Source organism: Candoia aspera, chromosome 17, assembly GCF_035149785.1.
Source record: "Candoia aspera isolate rCanAsp1 chromosome 17, rCanAsp1.hap2, whole genome shotgun sequence".
Lineage (NCBI taxonomy): Eukaryota > Metazoa > Chordata > Lepidosauria > Squamata > Boidae > Candoia > Candoia aspera.
Genome location: NC_086169.1, coordinates 3849970 through 3868731, shown reverse-complemented (window position 1 = coordinate 3868731; position 18762 = coordinate 3849970). Strand labels below are relative to the sequence as shown.

Sequence of the window (18762 nt, the reverse complement as noted above, 5' to 3'; positions counted from 1 at the left end):
ATTATGTCCCCGATACAAGACTACACACCAGAATTGTTGGGAATCTAAGTAAGTTGGAGGAAAAGCGTTTATTTTATTTGAATATCAACCGCTTTTAAATGAGCAAGGGTGGATGCGAAAATAAATTATTTTATTTATCTTAGGCAGCATAAGATTGGATTTTTTTTTTACTAGTTTATTGGAATGGACTAATTTGGATTCTTCTGCTGGTTAGGGGTTGGACTAGATCTGTGCGGTGTTTTATATTTCAGACCCCTAGGAATGCAGCTCTTCCTCTGGGAAATCCAGCCAGGGGGACATAGTGGTGTGGTGGATGAACTAAGACCCACACTGAGAAGCTCCTCGGTGACTTTGGGCCAGCCCAACCTACCTCACAGGGTTGTTGTGGGGGAAAAAAGGAGGGGCCCTCTGTCCAGAAAAAGTGGGATATAAATCTAATAAATAAATAACAGCTCCCTCCTGAAGGCCGTGCAAGATTCTCCTTTTGGGGTATCAACATATCATTTGTATGAAGCTCCTAGGTTCACACAGCACACTAGCCTAAACCATGACTAGCTAATTTCTGGTTTGGCTCCAATTTGTGGTTCTTGCTATCTCCTAAATAAATCCAGAGTTTCTGGCCATGATGACTGAATGTGTAGTTTTCTGCTTTGGCACAAAACATCGAACTGTAGACTAGCAAGCAGGCTGGGCTAGATCCCCCATTCCACAAAGCTAATCCTGGTTAAAGCTCAGCTAGCTTGGCCTGTTGTGCAAAGGCAGCTGCCAGATCTTCCAGAAGAAACTGGTTGAGGGTGTTATGTGAATGAAGGGTCTTTGGAAGCACAGTGAGAGCAGGGCCGCCAAACCCATTGCCTAGAAGGGGGCTGGATTCATTGCAATTCTTCGCAGTACTCTGGGCACCAGGTTGCAGACCCAGGGGGGCCCAGGTTAGGCCAGGCATTTTTTTTAGTGAAAGAGCGCCCTCTGCTGTCTCCCTTGTAGACATTTCTGCACGGGGAGCAGCAGAAAGGCTCCATCAGCAGGCGGAAGCCGAGGCATTAAAAAGATGAGATTTGCAAAAGGACGTTCTGCTGAGCTTGAGATATCCCCGCCCCCCCAGTTAACAGCAGCAATGGCCATCCTGAATCAGCGGCCTGGGCATCATCAGGGTCCTTTTAGGCAGCTCGGTAGCTTTTATCTTTTGCACAGTAGCTCCACCAGAGGGCAGCATTCTTCTCCTTTGCCTTTTTCAAGCATAATTTCCAGCTTCAGCCACCAGAGGGCAGGATTATGCATCCTTTCCTTTCGCCTTTCCAAGTGCAATGGCTAATCTCAGCCACTGGGGGGTGCACGTAGTAGCTCAATGGTCGAGCTCTTACCTTTAAATCCCTAGATTTACCTGGCAGCAGAGAGAACTTGATCACAAAGGGCTGCTGTTTCAATCTCCGGTTGAGTCTATTTTTTTTCCTTTTCAGGTACCATCCTGAGCCACTAGAGGGCAGTATTCTACCATTCTATGGAATCTCCCTTCCTCTTTACTTGTTCAAGTGCAGTTACACCTGGAAGCCACCAGGGGCCACTGTCCTTCATGTCCTATTCAGGGCTTTTTGAATGCTGTTGCTAAACTGAGTCATCAGAGGGCAGTAACTTCCCTTTCCCCAGTATAGAAACAACTGCCAGTGTGCTATGGGGAACCCCTATTTATATTTGCTTTAGTGCAGTTCCCACCTTGAGCCACCAGATGGCAGTATTTCTGGCAACCTCTTGAGTGGCTTTTTGCAGCTGCAATGACTCAGCAGAGCCACTAGAGGGCAGCATTTTTATTATCCTCTTGAATTCCTTCCCTTTCCTGGAGGAATGCTGAAGAGCTGTATTGCTTTATGCTAGCAAAACATGCATTTGATTAAAAGGCATCTGCTTTTGTAAGCTGCACTTGCTCCATCAAACGCGTGCTGCAACTTGCAAAAGCTTTCCGGAGAGAACCAGCCAACTAAGTCATCAAAGGGTGGCCTCTGTTCACGTTGGAGATTTCCAGGATGTTTTGCAAGGAAGGGCAATTCCAAACGGCCATTTCCGGTCCTTTTCAAAAGGACCTTAACGCTAGAGAGAAAAATCTGGCCTTTATTCTCCTCCTTCATAAGCGGCCATTTCCTCTCCAAGCCTTTTAAGTGGCTTGGGATAAATTCTCCCTTTGAGTGGGTGTGTTTAACTGCATTTAATGACCCATCCACAAAATGCAAGCATTTGTTTGATGGACCTCTCTGGCCCACTTTTCAGGAGGAAACAGCTTTTTCATTCTGGGCATTCCCAGAGTTAAGGGCCCTTCCTAGCTGTAAGAAATGGTGGGGGAAATCTTCCAGGATTCAGTTCTCCGCTCGGGGCTGAGAGGCATCCAACTCGGCTCCCTCCTGTTATAAAGCCTCCGTGATTTATGAGCTAAGCCATTTTGTTCCTTGGAAGCTGAAGGTGGCCTAGTTCATCCCTGGGTACCATGTACAACTGGGCCTCCTGCCTAAGCCATATTGGGCTTAAAGGTCTGGTGGTGCCTTGCATCGCATCACAGGAAGGAAATCAAAAGGAGATGCACCAGCCGGACATAGGCAGCATTCAACCACCTGCGTTTCCCGGATGTCTCAATTTACTCCAACACAGGGTTTTTCAACTTTGGCAACGTTAAGATGTGTGGACTTCGACTCCCAGAATTCCCCAGCCAGCCATGCTGGCTGGGGGATTCTGGGAGTCGAAGTCCACACATCTTAACGTTGCCAAGGTTGAAAAACACTGCAGAGCAGATTCTCGATCTTAGCCAAGTTAAAATTAGATTAACTAAACCATGATGCACCAAATTGAGAGAGCCAGTTTGGTCTAGTGGTTATCGTGCTGGGCTAGAAACCAGGAGGCTGTGAGTTCGAGTCCCATCTTAGGCACGAAAGCCAGCTGGGAGACCTTGGGCCAGTCCCTCTCTCTGCTCACAAGGTTGTTGTTGTGGGGAAAATAGGAGGAGGGAGGAGTGTTCGCCACCTTGAATTATTTATAAAAATAAAGGTGGGATAAAAATAAAATAAAAAGAATAAAATTGTGGTTATAGGTCCCCTGCAAACGCAACCCCGCTGTTGTTGAGCTTCTCCCCACCTCTGCATCCTCTGAAGGCAGGATGAAAAAGACCAGACGCAACCGAGCCTGGAAAACCCTCATTTCGCAGAGGCTGGTTATGTTTTATTATTTTTTTCCCCTCTTTTCTCTTTTCCTCTCATTTGTGTTTTGTGATTTCACTCGTTGAAAACAAAACGAACGGACAAACAAGGAGCCGACGAAACTTTCCACCCGCAGCAGGGTCCCTGACGTTCCTTAAATAAAGTGGAGTCGGGTGAGGGAGGGGATGAGCGAGCGAGTGAAGATGAGACGGGCGAAGGGACCCCTGGGGCAGAGAAGCTGCTTGGGGAGAAAAACGACATCCTGCTGCTAGAAGGGAAGGGGTGCAGCTTTGGCAGGAGCTGGGCCCAGCAGCACGGGAAAGACAGCAGGGCTCCATTTGGTCGTTGATATACAGGGGAGCGGGAGGGGGGATCCAGCAGGGCAGCGCTGCGGCATTGGGGAGAAAGAAGAAAAGGGGGGAGATGAGGGGTACGTGGAACCGCTACAAAACCGCTCACAAGCTCAGAGGATGCCCAGCAGAGATACATTCATTAACCATGGAATGCAGAAGCTGGGGAAGGCCACCCCACCTTCCCCCCCAAAATCTCCCTTCCTCCCCGTTTTGAGGAAGAACTGAAGAGCTTGATCAGTCCATCCTAGCCACCCCACGGGAGGAGACGTTCCAGTGGCTAGCGAAGGAACACGGATCCATTCCTACAGCAGGCTGGGATGCAAAGGGTAATGGGGGTGGGCGCGGTGGGGGGGGTTGAGAGAGGTTGCCCTGGCCTGGGGGTGGGGGGAGGCCCTGAGAGGAGGTTCAGGAATGGCAAGGAAGGAATGACGTCGCGCTAGGAGACAGCTGGTCGAAGTCCAGGCGGAAAAAGGAAACGCCTCGCTTCCATCGGAGGGCGTGGGGTGGAGAAGGGGGCGAGAACAGCCTCTCCTGAAATGCAGCCTTGATTGGGGGGGGGGTGTCTCCTACTGAACAGCCGTCCATCTAAGGGCAGGAGGAGAGGAAAGAGATGCAGGAGAGGAGCAGGATGGAGGGAGACTAAGGGCGGTGATGGGAAGGCTCTGCTTTGGGTTAGAAAAATGGTGGGGGGATATAAATGGACTGGCGGGGGGAAGGGGGGCAAGACAACATCAGTAAAGTGCTGCCCAGATCCTGCCTAAGGGGTGGGAGCCCCCTGCCCCCCATCAGACACAGATGTGCCCCCCCACCACTGGCAGGGAAGGCTCGGCCTCGTAAGACCCAGCTGCCTCCTCCTCCTCCCTGTCCAGAGTTAAAAGGGGGGGGACAAATAGCCAAAGACACTCAACGGCGCTCGGAGCAGCTGAGCCGGAAGGGGGGGAGGCCCCGTCCCCTCCGCAGAGGTATCATCCGGGAAAGCCACCTTCAGAGAATGAAAAAAAAGAGGAGGGGGGGGCCGGACGGCAGGGAGGGGGCAGGACCCCGCCCCCCCAGCCTGTCCCAGGCCCCCCCACCCCCCCGAGCGATCATGTCCCTCCTTTTCAGCAACAGCCGCCGCCTCCTTGCTTAACCGGAGTGCTGTCAATTTTCAGATTGGGTCTGTCTCCGCCGGCCGTCGCTCCCGGCCCCATCCGCTTCTTGATCTCGGCTGCCATGGTCATGAAGGACTGCTCCACGTTGGTGGCGTTCTTGGCGCTGGTCTCCAAGAAGGGGATGCTCAGCGAGTCGGCAAACTCCTGTCCGAGGAAGAGGGGCGAACGTGAGGACAAGCAAGCGCCTCGGCAGGGAGGGACGAGATCGGGATTCGGCCAAGGGCCGAATTGTTCGGGGGCCCCAGGAAAAGACCGGGAAGTGTTTCTCAGAAGATCTTTGGGAACGATTAAGGACCCCCAGGTGAAGTGGAGTTTGGGAAACGGGGAAGAATTTCCCCGCCGCTTTAAAGGTCGCGAGGACAGCCCGGCCGCCGGATCATCCTGTCCTGGACGGGCAGGGAACGCTCACGCCTGCCTAGCTGATTCGGGACGTTGCCGGCAGCCGAAACGTTAAGCCTTGTTCATACGGTCACAGAAGTCGGTAAAATGCTGAAGTGGGAGCCAGGATTGTACCCCTTCAGACCCAAGGGTGGGAGGCGTTCTTTTCCCCCCAACTATTATGTGACGCCCTTTGTTGTGTTGGGCTTACAAGATTTGGCACCTACTTTGAGAAAAAGCAGCGACAGCACGGGGATAGCGCCTAAAAAGCCCCCCGTTCTCGACCGAGAGGCTTCCGCCCACCGGGCCGCCCTGTCTCCTGCAGATCTCTCCTGGGGAGTGGGAGGAGGGGCCCTGCACCTCCTGCAGCTGGAGGCTCACCTTGGCGGTGGTGTAATCCACCACCTTCTTTGTGGTCAAGTCACACTTGTTGCCCACGAGCAGCTTGTTGACGTTCTCGCTGGCGTAGCGCTCTATCTCCTGCAGCCACTGCTTGACGTTGTTGTACGATTCCTGGCCGGACAACGGAGGGAGGGGTGAGATGAGGCCGAGAGGCGGTCCAGGTGCTACACCCCCCCCACCCCCCAGGAGGATCCAAAAGGCTAGGGCAGCGCTTCCCAACCGTGATTTCCAGGTGGGCGGACTTCAACTCCCAGAATCCCAGTCAGGATGGGCGGACTTCAACTCCCAGAATCCCACAGCCCCATGGCCAAAAGCGGGAATTCTGGGAGTTGAAGTCCGCCCGTCTGGAAGTGGTGAGGGTGTGCAGCCAACCTCCTGATTTAAATGCTCTCCAAGTTCCACTTATAATGGAGGCACATTCTGCTGCTCCAAAGAAAAGTGTCTTTCCCGCAGTGGTGCCCCAGCTTTAGAATATCCTCCCACAGACGGTTGGACTGGCCCTCGACACTGTGTTTTCTGGCAGCCAGGTCCGACTTCTCCTGCAGCCGTTTTGCTGAGGCAAGTGTTTCAATTTAACGGCGATGCCCTTTAGCTGGCGGGGTAGCCCATTTATCCTTCTCACCGTCATCACTGTTATATCCCTTTTTAATTTGGGGGGGGGTGGATCTATCCAATTACGGGATTCCACACTAGGTGGAAAGATTGCTTTGGTTTTTTGTTTTGTTTTTAAATGAGCCGGCGTTCTATAAATGCATGATAACGAGAGACTGGTTTCTGGACGTCTCTGCTTCCAGGTGGTCTTTGCAGATTTCTGCATCAGGCCCAGAACTAGATCGTGTCCAAGGCTCCTGAGCCTCCACGGTCCTTCTCCCCAGCTGCTCCGGCTGCCACGTGGTTGCCACCGTACCTGATCCGTTACATCGTATACCACAATGATGCCGTGGGCCCCTCGGTAGTAGCTGGAGGTGATGGTCCGGAACCGTTCCTGCCCGGCTGTGTCCCACTGGAGAAAGCAGAGAGAGGGGAGCTGGGGTTAGCGCCCTCCCGGACAGAATGAAATGGTGGATCTTGAGAATCCTGCACAATGCTGCGGGATTCACAGTGGATTAAAGGTAAAGGTAAAGGTTTCCCTTGACGTAAAGTCCAGTCGAGTCCGACTCTAGGGGGCGGTGCTCATCTCCGTTTCTAAGCCTTGGAGCCGGCGTTGTCATAGACACTTCCGGGTCATGTGGCCAGCATGACGACTCGGAACGCCGTTACCTTCCCGCCGAAGCGGTACCTATTGATCTACTCACGTTTGCATGTTTTCGAACTGCTAGGTGGGCAGGAGCTGGGATTAACAACGGGAGCTCACCCCGCTGCGCGGTTTCGAACCGCCGACCTTCCGATCAACAGCTCAGCGGTTTAACCCGCAGCGCCACTTATATTGAATACATGCCCGCCTGGCTCCCAGGGACTCTGGACGGTTCACAAGGAAATAATAAAAATAAAAAATAAAATAAAATAGTAAAAACAAGGAACAGAAGATGGCAAAAACTGGGAAGAACAAAATACATCCACTCCTCAGAAGGGGCTACACCATCCTAGCCAAAGGACCGGACAATTAGATCCATCCAGGAGGGATCTAGAACAGCGTCTTTCATACGCAGCAACTTTAAGACGTATGGACTTCGACTCCCAGAATTCCCCAGCCAGCATGCTAGGTCTAGAAGCTTCCCTCGAGGATTAACTTAGTCCAAAGTTCCAAAAAGAGGAAAGGAACTTTTGAGTCTATTTTTATCAGAGATACCGTCTGGCTCCATGTCTGGAAAACGAAGCCAAACGCAGACAGAGGGACCGGGCACCCACATCCTCGCTACGCTGCTCAACAGCTGGAAAAGCAATATATTGATCCTTGCAAGAAGGCTCTTGGTCTCTGTGTGGGAAAGCCCGCCTTGGCGTACTCCAGCGGTAATGCTAGAAACAAGTAGGTAAGCTACCCAAACACCGCCGCCGTTTAGCAGAAGGGAGGCCAAGGTAAACCTGGCCCGACCCAATGCCATCTACTTAACCCAGGGCAAAAGTTAACAGCTGAGCGGGGTTTCCCTGGTTCTCGGCTCAGATTCTTCCTGTCCTATTTCTGGAAAGTGCTCTGCTCCCTTTATCTAGCCGTGAGCTGCCAGAAGCAGCAACTCCACGTTCACCCTCAATCCAGATGCACGTCCTACTAAATTACTACCTTCTGTATCATGCAATGAGATTGCCGTCTCAGTTCTTTTTCACCTCCCTCTCGGCCTCTTTTGGGCCAATCCAAGCCTGAGCGACAGAACAAATATCTTTATTTAGGCAGAAGGACAACCCACGTCCCTCCTCTATCTTCTTCTGGGGCGCTCCCGTTACTAGAGTATCGTTCAGCTGCTAATGGCAGAATTTCAGGACCGACATGCAGCCCTGGGGGAGGCCGGCTACGCCCCCACCCATCAGGACAGCCCCCGCAAAACTTACGATTTGCAGCTTAATGGTTTTGCCATCCAGCTCGATGGTACGGATCTTGAAGTCTACCCCAATCGTGCTGATGTAGCTTTCTGTGTAAGTGTCATCCTAGCATGGAGACCAGGAAAAAAAAATCACCGCCGGGAAAAGGGTTCCCTCCACCAGTCCTATCCTTAACCCCGTTCATTAACCCTACCCGTACTTCTAACATTCAAACTCTCCGAACTGATGCAAAGAATAAATCACGTGTCTTAAATCAACGCATCTAGCTTGGAATCAGAATTTAGGAATCTAATTCAGGGATTCCAATCCGGGGGAACAACAAAAGAAGTTTCCCAAAAATTCATTTTTCAATAAAGGGGATTTAAGTGGGGGCAGGTAAGAAATTCCAGAAGTGTAATCCTGGGTTTCATGCCTCTTTCCTTGGCCCACCTTCCCCCAAAATGCTCATAAATTAAGAACAGTTCAGAAGTGCCTTGGAAAGACGGACAGTTAGCAAGAAAAACAGCCACCGTGGGGGACTCTGTAGGACACTCACAGCGAATCGTAGCAAAAGACAGGACTTTCCCACACCAGAATCACCGATCAGAAGCAACTTGAACAGGTAATCACTGGAAAAAGAACACAGAGATAGTTTCAATTGACACAAAATGGGTTCCGTGATTTCGGGAGGGGCAGGACTTGACATATTTCTTGTACGAATACAGTGTGGGGAGATGTGGAGGGGGGGATTCCAGCTGGAATATTCTGCCTATTAACACCGGGCCACCATATCCCTGTCCCAAAACGCATGTTGGGTCTTCCCCATCTCCATGAATGCCAAATGGGTTGGAATCACAATTCCCAGGGTTCCCAGCCTGCTTCTTGTTTGAGACATCCTGGAACGCGCAGATTATACCTGGCTGCCTAAATTCAGGCCCTTCCCTCACCGGAGTCTGACTTTGCAGAGGCAAAACAGTCAAAAAAAAAAAAAAAGGAAAATGTCCCACGCTTTCTATAGATGGCTGATTGCAACCTATCAGCTTCCATAAACCAGTTTTAATTTTGTCTGGTGCCTGACAAGCCTTGGCCTCTGTTTAGAGATGCTTGGAAAGGAACTCGGATGGGCACTAGCCAGAGGGGTGAGCTACTGCACTAAAAAAGCAGATTATTTATGTGCTTCCTGGAAAACAGAGAGATAGGACTGGGCTTATGGGAGAATTATTGACTAGGCCAGTCTCTCTCAGCCTTGGCAACTTTAAGCCGGGTGGACTTCAACTCCCAGAATTCCCCAGCCTGGGGAATTCTGGGAGTTGAAGTCCACCCGGCTTAAAGTTGCCACAATTGAGAGACACTAGACCAGGCCAAAGTCTGGGTATTTTGGCAGATTTGCTAGGGAGTTCTCTCTATCCTCCCAGCTGTGGTCACACCCCCAATGTCCCAACGAGCTTCAGAAGTTCAGAACAATTCTGCTCTTCCTTGGCCGATCTTTGCGGCAGCTCAAAACCTGCCAGGAACCACTGTTCCCAGAATCTGAGACTCGTTCTAAGAAGACCTCGCCCTGCTCCGATTCCACGGATGGGCAGGGACCTGAAGCGGCCAGCATCCGCACATCTGCAGGACTCTTGCCCCCTGCCTGAAACCGCCTGGAAATCGGTCAATGGCTTTCCCAAGCAGGCGTCCTCCAGCCCGGCTTAAGAACATCGCCCATCATCCAGAGCGGAGGTGACCCTTGGCCCTGAAGATCAAGCGTCCGTTTTCTCCAATCGATCAACCTGGTTTGAGTTTTGCTGAAGATTAGGTGAGCGCACCTTGAGCTCCCCAATGAAAGAGAGGCCACGAATCCGGTAAACAAGGTCAGCAAAATATATAGAGCAAGGCCCAGAAAAAAATTGACATTCTCAAACTTCCATTTACGATTAGAGAGCAGAGTGAGCCAAAGACATCGGCAGCTCCTTCCCATCCCACCTGGCCTTCATTTTTCAGCGCTGATCTCATCCAACAGTGCCCACCAGTCCTTCTGAGTGGGATCAGTGATGATTTTAGCTGCAGCTGATGCACTGTGTTGCCCCTCTTACTGGTTTGGGCGATTTAGGACTCCAAGGGCAGGCAAGATGCCAGAATGTTAAGCAGGCGACTACCAGGCTACACGTCGTCCTGCATTGGAAGATCCAGTTCAGAACTGCTGCCTGGAGCTCAACAGAGGCCTTAAATTTTACCAGCGGGGCAGAGAGAGATTATTGCTGAAAGCATGCGGTTCCACCTTGCCAACTCTCGAGTTGCCAAGGATGATTTAATTTCTTTCAAGAATTTAAGTGGCCACCCAACTTGAATGCTGTGCCTCCAGACAGCATACAAGAGATTAAAAAAAAAAAAAAAAACCATTTGTTAAAACCCGAAAGGTTCACAGGCATCAAGGAAAACACATTCATAGCCCCTTCTAGGTGCCGTCGTCCGATCATCCTGGGTATGAAGGATGAAGCTGCTGAGTCAGCCAGAGATAATCCAGGGGAAACTCATAATCCAAGTTCTCAATCCCAGGACACCTTCTCTTAACCACGTGGGATTTCTTATCCCAAGGCCCTCTGGAGATGCTTCTCCCATCCGTAATACACCTCCGGGCACAGCTCTCGGGGCAAGAGTTTGGCCATGCTTAACGGCCGCACGAGACCAGCTAATTCAACCTCTCCGATCCAGGTGTTTTTGTAGATGGAAGGACTTCAATTTCCAGAATATCCAGGCAACATTATCTTTGGCCCTGGGTTGCCCAACCCCTACCCTTGCTGGGGTAGATCTGGGCCAGCGCCCTACGGCAAGCGAGCCGTCTGGCTCTGCTCTTTCCTCGTAAATACTGAACAGCGAGTAAAGCCAATTGTCAAGAGGAAGAAAGTTTCCTAACAGAGCCTCTGAGTGGCATGCAGGGAGGAGACAGGAAGCAGGCGAGTCACAAGGAGGTGGTATGTTGGCAGTTTTCCTTATTTAAAAGCAGAAGGGAGGGACTCTCCCTAATCTTCTGGACAGGGAAGCGGGGAGGTCAGGCCACTTGCCAGGTGAAAACCAGTGCCGAGATGAACCTGGATTCAGCCTCCAGACCAAAGCAGGAACACGCCGCGAAAAGGTTTCCTGTCCTGCGGGGGGGATCAAGTGATAGCCAAGCCCGGTTTTCCTAACTTCAACTCAGGCAGCGGGGCTGTGGATTGTAAACTGGTGTCTGCCAGGTGGCCATGACAGGCAGCATAGAAATAAAGAGAGGAGAGGTTTCCAGGGCAAGCACGCCACACCTGAAACCAGCAGTCAGCGGAGCTTCCCGGACAATCCAGAAAGTCCAGTTGTGAAGCTGAGGGTGCCCAGGAAAATTAAGGGCCACAAATTTGATGAAGAGGCTCCCCGAGCAGATGGCTAAACGTGCCCTGCACAACACCAGCTTTTCGTAAGCAATTGGAGGGAGACACTCTCCGTAGCCACAGGATGACACTTTTCACACCAGCAGCGACTCTCTTTCCACCCTGCTCCTGTTTTAAGACTGCGTCCTTTCTCCTTGGGGGTGCCAGAGCTAAGAGCAATGCTTTCAGGCTGGAAGCATCTTCCAAAAATTTACAATCCGGGCCTGTGGAAAGCTAAGAGCGACACTGCAGTTCTTAGGGCATGAAATATTTAAGGATCCACAGGCCCAAGGTTGGCCAACAGGCCCAACGAGCGTAGGGTTTCTTGCAATTCTCTGCAACACACAGTGTTTCACAGTTGTTGTTGGTTTTTCCCCAGCTGTGCACGCATCACCCCTGGAAGTGCTACAATTCCTCCTCCTCCTCCTCCACCACCACCACCACCACCACCCCAGGGCCACAAACACATTGCAGTTGGGAGTATAGGAAATGAGCTGTCCAAGGCAACTGCCGCATTAGACACTTCCTGGTGACACAGCTCAACCGCTTGCTCAATATGAGCGAGGCAGCCTTGGCTCAACCCAAACTTGGCACCTATCAGAGAGACTCCGCACACCATCTATGCCGCTGGTGGCCGTAAGTGGTAACTCCACAAGCCCTTCTCAGTAAATCCAGAGGTGATGCGAGCCACTCTGTGGGCCGGCAACCTGGAGCCCGTGGGCGGTTTGATCGTCAACTCCCATCTCCTTCCACCATCATGAGAAGGACCCGGAGGAGTTATAGGCCAGAAGTTCTGGAGAACATCAGGTGGCCTCTTCCGGTGCTGGCCGGTCTGCTCACCCACCGTACAACCCTAATAATTAAAAAAAAAACACCTTGAACAACCACTAATGGACTTTTAGTTTGGAGAAGGACATTCCGTAGAAGTGACGCTGGATCTTCTACTCCCCAAGACAACAACAAAGACCATCCTCTGAGTCAGAGCTTGCCACAGATGAACATGGGGAAACATGGCAGAAATAGCCCGAAATGACAGTACTTAATTTTGATGTGTGACTCCAAGTTCTCAGAAGCTCCTCTTAAATTCATACGCTTGTGTTAGGAGGCCTGAGTCCTCCCCCACCCCCCACCCCCAAATTACCCTAGATGGAGGTGTGCCTCTGAGCTTCTGCAGAGTACTCGCCTCTTCCACTCAGGGAGCAAAGTCCAACCTCCTGTCACCTGGAATTAAGCAACTAGGATGATGAGTCAGACTACCGGCCCCTGATTAAATTTGCAATGTCAGAATAACCTTCGCAGATCCGGCTAAAGTTTCACCTGATCAAGCAACTGATTTCCTACAGTGTCTGACCAGATACACCTGATAACCACAGTTGTCTCTTCTACATTCCAGCCTCTGAGAATCAGAGGTAAAAATGACATTACCAATAATAAGTATCTATTCTACAGCCGTTCCTGTTCGTTTTGCAGCGTGGGCAGGCATCCACTTCCTAGTCAGGAGCCAAAACTAAGAACTAGATCCCAACTTAAAAAAAAGGGGGGGGGAGTTTTTTTTATGTGTGCAGTTTTAAAAATCACTTATTCAACCATTTCACTTTCATTCTTAACACCCTTCTATAATTCTCGGAGTTAAAACAAAGAACGCAGGGTTCAGAAGAGGCTTGCGTTCGCATTTAAGCAAAAGGGGGCTGTATCCTGTCCTCGCACACAAGTCTCTACCGCTGATACACAGCGATTTACACGAATGAAGTATTACAAGGAATAGCTCTGGATAATCCCATCCGGTGGCACCCTGTGCAATTTTTAAGGAGAAACAGAGACTGGATTGTTCGATTTTGGTTTGGCCTGTCTGGCGAACCCAGCCACCGTGGTTTGCAAAAATTTACTCCGCGGCATGGCTTAAAGGGATGCGTCAACACAACCTGTGCCTAGCACAGAGGCAAATTAAGTCCCACAGAAGCCGGCTTTCAAAGATGGGCCTACATAATTTTGTCACAACGAACCCAAGGCATTCTGCGGCACCTTAAATGAACTTTGCGCACAAACCAGAGTGCAGGGGGACCAAGTACATTAAGGATAAGCAAATCATGTGAAAACCTCTTAAATAACCATTTACTTTACCAGCTGAGTTTTTTTTTCCCCCTTCAAAAGCCACATTAATGGTAGCCCTTAATGTGAGTGGCAAGCTATGGGAAAGGAGGGGAAAGTTTACATGAAATGCAAGATATTTCATAGAAAGCGCAGCAGGACCAAGAATTCCACAATCTGGTTTTCTGCATCTCAGGACAAATGCAACTGGGGGTCGAAATGGTGATCAGTTCCTGATTTCTGTGACTTTGGAGACTCAGAGGGGCCGGGGGGGGGGGACAAACAAGAGAATGTAAGAGTTTGACCAGTGTGTAAAAGAGGGATTGGGGAGATTAAAGACTCAAGGGAAGAAGGGATTTTTGGAGGGCAGAATAGCAACTAGATGTCGGAAGATGACAGATAACTGAAAATAGCTTAGGTGGAATAGCTAAATTGTGCAAGGGATTTTGCTGTGTCCCCCAACACTCTTTACACACTATTTCATTTTCCCCCGTGAAAGGAAAGGCAAGGGAAGTTCAGGAATCTCTAAGCCCTGGACTTGCTTTCTCTTCCCAGGAAGATGTCACTTTTCATGGGGGCTGAATTGGAGCAGGGATGTGGCCCCATGGCTGAAGAGCCACAATCCTCTCCGGGATGCCCCCCAATTCCAAGCTGGACTTTGAATTAGCAACAAGCCCAAATTCACCGTTCAAGCTAGTGTGGCGCTGGGTGGGCCAGGCACAAAGCGTGAGTCCCAACAATGACATCCAGTTACGTCTGGGAGAGCTGTATGAAGGCAGGAGCATGGCTTGAGGGAACCACGGTCAGTTCATCCAGTGCGTCGGGGAAGGCAGCCCCTGGAAGACTTCGGGTGGGAGGGTTTTGCGCGGAAGAAAAAAACCTTATTTGCCTTCTCAAGGCATTTATGTCTGAAGCACTTCTGTCTTTGCCGCCTTGCCCATTTTTTGCCCTCAGCAAAGAGGACCCAAATGTTGCACTTGTAGATTTGACCAGCTTCATGGTTAGAGCAGTGGATTTTTCTCTCTTTTCCAGCTCTGACATGGATTTGTAATGATTAGAAATGCATACGATATTCCAGGATGGGTAATAAGTCGTTTACACCCAGCGGCTGAATGGGACTATAAACCCCTAAGGCTGTGTCAGCTGGGAATGATGGGGTTTTTTTTTTAAAACAGCCTACTGCACCCTCTTTTGGGGAAAGCAAAAGGGAGCAAACTTGGAGGGAAAAGTGGCCCTGCTGTGGATGATGGGGCTGCAATCCCACCCATCTGTAGCCATGGGGGAAATTCGCCCAGTTGTGGATGATGGGGTTATAATGCCATGACTTCAAAGGAGGGAAGATTGTTAGTTTATTATTATTAATTTAAAATTATTGGCTGCCCAACTCCAGTGGACTCATGGTGCGGCTGTGGATGATGGGGCCGCAACTCAACTCTCCCAGCAGGAATCACGGGGGGGGGGCGAAATTGGCCGTGCTGTGGATGATGGGGCCGCAACCGCACCGCTCAGCAGGCACCAGCCACAGGGGAAGCGGATGGCGGGTGACAATTCCACGACCCGCAAGGAACTAGCTTTGGGGCACGATGGCCCTGCTGTGGATGATGGGGCCGCAACCCCACCTACACCCAGCAGAGGATGGGGTTACAGGCCGCCCTCCGGAAGAACGCCAGGCTGGTGATGGGCGGCGTGGTCCCGCCAGCCACCCAAGGGCACCGCGTCCCAAGGCTTCCGGGCCGGAGGAAAGCGGGTCGACAGCCTGTCGGGGGCTGATGGGGCTTGTAGTCCCACCCCAGGAGATCACACCCCGCGGGGCGAAGACACCCGTGCGGGGCCGATGGGACCTGTAGTCCGGGCACCGCGCCGGGCTGTCAGCGAGGCCAGGGGGCAGGCCGGGCCGGCGTCCTTCTCGGCCTCGCAGGGGGCGGCGGAGACGCGCCCGGCCACCGAAGGCGGCCCCTTCCCGCCCGGCGGCGGACGACACTCACTACTCCGGGTTCATGGCGGCGGCGGCGGCGGCTCCTCCGCGGCGGGTCGGCGGCGGCGGCGGGCGGCTCCTTCCTTCCTTCCTTCCTCCCTGCCTGCCTCCCTCGCTCCTTCCTGGCTGGCGGCTCCGGTCGCTCCTCGCACAAGATGGCGGCGGCTCCCCCGCCCCCACCCCGCAGGTGCGACTTTATCACCGCGCACGCGCGCGCCGCGCGGAGCACGCCGGGAAGCGTAGTCTTCCTGCCGGATTGTTTCCTCCCCTCCCCCCCCCGCTTTTCCTTTCAAGGCGGAGCCTCGGCCAGGTGCGGCTCTCCCGGTCGCGCGCGCGCGACCTCACGGGAAATGGAGTTTCCGGCTTCCTTTCCCCGCCTGACGTCAGTCTCGGCCCCACCCAGCCCCCAGAGCTGTCTTTCCCGTCGAAGCTCCTTGGCAGCTGCCCAGGAGGACTCTGGGAAATGGAGTTCCCACCGCAATAAACACCGCGTTCTCATTATATTGTAGCATTATAGAGCCCGCAGCTCTTAATTTAATTATCTAAATATTTCATATATGTAAACTGGGCTCCTTCAGCAAAGGATCGTTACCTTGTCGTGGTGCTGGAGCTTGAGCACCTCAATGATGCCATGAGCTAAACCGTGAAGGGCCACCCAAGATGGGAAGGTCATGACAGAGAGGTCAGACTAAATGCGATCCCTGGGGAAGGTAATGGCAACCCACCCCAGTATTCTTGCCGTGAAAACTAAATGGATCAGTACAACCAGAGATATGTCGGTATACCATCGGAAGATGAGGCCCCCAGGTCGGAAGGTGGTCAAAATGCTACTGGGGAGGAACAGAGGATGAGCTCAACTAGCCCCAGACGTGATGACGCAGCTGGCTCAAAGCCAAAAGGACGGCTAGCGGCCGACGGTGCTGGTGGTGAACGGCGAATCCGATGTTCTAAGGATCGACACACCATTGGAACCTGGAATGTAAGATCTATGAGCCAGGCAAATTGGATGTGGTTATTGGTGAGATGTCAAGATTAAAGATAGACATTCTGGGCATCAGTGAACTGAAATGGACTGGAATGGGCCACTTCACATCAGATGACCACCAGATCTACTACTGTGGACAAGAGGACCACAGAAGAAATGGAGTAGCCTTCATAATTAATAGTAAAGTGGCTAAAGCAGTGCTTGGATACAATCCAAAAAACGATAGAATGATCTCAATTCGAATTCAGGGCAAGCCATCTAACATCACAGTGATCCAAGTATACACCCCAACCACAGATGCTGAAGAAGCTGAAGTAGAGCAGTTCTATGAGGATCTGCAGCACCTACTGGACAACACGCCTAAAAGAGATGTTATTTTCATCACAGGAGACTGGAATGCTAAGGTGGGCAGTCAAATGACACCTGGAATCACAGGTAAGCATGGCCTGGGAGAACAAAACGAAGCAGGACATAGGCTGATAGAATTTTGCCAAGACAACTCACTCTGCATAACGAACACTCTCTTCCAACAACCTAAGAGATGGCTTTATACGTGGACTTCACCAGATGGACAACACCGAAATCAGATTGACTACATCCTCTGCAGCCAAAGGTGGTGGACATCTATACAGATCAGATAGATATGAGCTCACTAATATTCCTAAGGAATATGCAGTGGAGGTGAAAAATAGATTTAAGGGACTGGACTTAGTAGATAGGGTCCTGGAAGAACTATGGACAGAAGTTCGCAACATTGTTCAGGAGGCGGCAACAAAATACATCCCAAAGAAAGAGAAAACCAAGAAGGCAAAATGGCTGTCTGCTGAGACACTAGAAGTAGCCCAAGAAAGAAGGAAAGCAAAAGGCAACAGTGATAGGGGGAGATATGCCCAATTAAATGCAAAATTCCAGAGGTTAGCCAGAAGAGATAAGGAATTATTTTTAAACAAGCAATGCGCGGAAGTGGAAGAAGACAATAGAATAGGAAGGACAAGAGACCTCTTCCAGAAAATTAGAAACATTGGAGGTAAATTCCAGGCCAAAATGGGTATGATCAAAAACAAAGATGGCAAGGACCTAACAGAAGAAGAAGAGATCAAGAAAAGATGGCAAGAATATACGGAAGACCTGTATAGGAAGGATAACAATATCGGGGATAGCTCTGATGGTGTGGTCAGTGAGCTAGAGCCAGACATCCTGAAGAGTGAGGTTGAGTGGGCCTTAAGAAGCATTGCTAATAACAAGGCAGCAGGAGACGACGGCATCCCAGCTGAACTGTTCAAAATCTTGCAAGATGATGCTGTCAAGGTAATGCATGCTATTTGCCAGCAAATTTGGAAAACACAAGAATGGCCATCAGATTGGAAAAAATCAACTTATATCCCCATACCAAAAAAGGGGAACCCTAAAGAATGTTCAAACTATCGAACAGTGGCACTCATTTCACATGCCAGTAAGGTAATGCACAAGATCCTGCAAGGTAGACTTCAGCAATTCATGGAGCGAGAATTGCCAGATGTACAAGCTGGGTTTAGAAAAGGCAGAGGAACTAGGGACCAAATTGCCAATATCCGATGGATAATGGAAAAAGCCAGGGAGTTTCAGAAAAACATCTATTTCTGTTTTATTGACTATTCTAAAGCCTTTGACTGTGTGGACCATAACAAATTATGGCACATTCTTAGTGGTACGGGGACACCAAGTCATCTTGTCTGCCTCCTGAAGAATCTGTATAACGACCAAGTAGCAACAGTAAGAACAGACCACGGAACAACAGACTGGTTCAAGATTGGGAAAGGAGTACGGCAGGGCTGTATATTCTCACCCTACCTATTCAACTTGTACGCAGAACACATCATGCGACATGCTGGGCTTGAGGAATCCAAGGCTGGGGTTAAAATCTCTGGAAGAAACATTAACAATCTCAGATATGCAGATGATACCACTTTGATGGCTGAAAGCGAAGAGGAACTGAGGAGCCTTATGATGAAGGTGAAAGAAGAAAGTGCAAAAGCTGGCTTGCAGCTAAACCTCAGAAAAACCAAGATTATGGCAACCAGCTTGATTGATAACTGGCAAATAGAGGGAGAAAATGTAGAAGCAGTGAAAGACTTCGCATTTCTAGGTGGGAAGATTACTGCAGATGCTGACTGCAGTCAGGAAATCAGAAGACGCTTAATCCTTGGGAGAAGAGCAATGACAAATCTCGATAAAATAGTTAAGAGCAGAGACATCACACTGACAACAAAGGTCCGCATAGTTAAAGCAATGGTGTTCCCCGTAGTAACATATGGCTGCGAGAGCTGGACCATAAGGAAGGCTGAGCGAAGGAAGACGGATGCCTTGGAACTGTGGTGTTGGAGGAAAATCCTGAGAGTGCCTTGGACTGCAAGAAGATCAAACCAGTCCATCCTCCAGGA

At 50.7% G+C, this 18762-nt stretch overlaps 1 protein-coding gene across 1 annotated transcript; it reads right to left on the bottom strand.

Moving 5' to 3' along the window:
* Window positions 1-3161: 3161 nt before the first annotated feature.
* LOC134506766 (ras-related protein Rab-1B) lies at window positions 3162-15501 on the bottom strand. Its single transcript, XM_063317095.1, has 6 exons — window positions 15368-15501; window positions 8471-8543; window positions 7945-8040; window positions 6368-6463; window positions 5440-5571; window positions 3162-4824 (listed from the first exon to the last, which is right to left on the bottom strand). The coding sequence occupies exons 1-6, from the start codon at window positions 15379-15381 to the stop codon at window positions 4630-4632; spliced, it is 606 nt and encodes a 201-aa protein (XP_063173165.1). The 5' UTR covers window positions 15382-15501; the 3' UTR covers window positions 3162-4629.
* Window positions 15502-18762: the final 3261 nt, after the last annotated feature.

What these genes read in the sequence shown, in the direction of transcription:
- LOC134506766 (XM_063317095.1), bottom strand. An exon ending in GTCTTTTGCTACGATTCGCT is followed by an intron (nt 8,041 to 8,470) that starts GTGAGTGTCCTA and finishes TCTCCATGCTAG; the next exon opens with GATGACACTTACACAGAAAG. An exon ending in TATACGATGTAACGGATCAG is followed by an intron (nt 5,572 to 6,367) that starts GTACGGTGGCAA and finishes TTGTCCGGCCAG; the next exon opens with GAATCGTACAACAACGTCAA.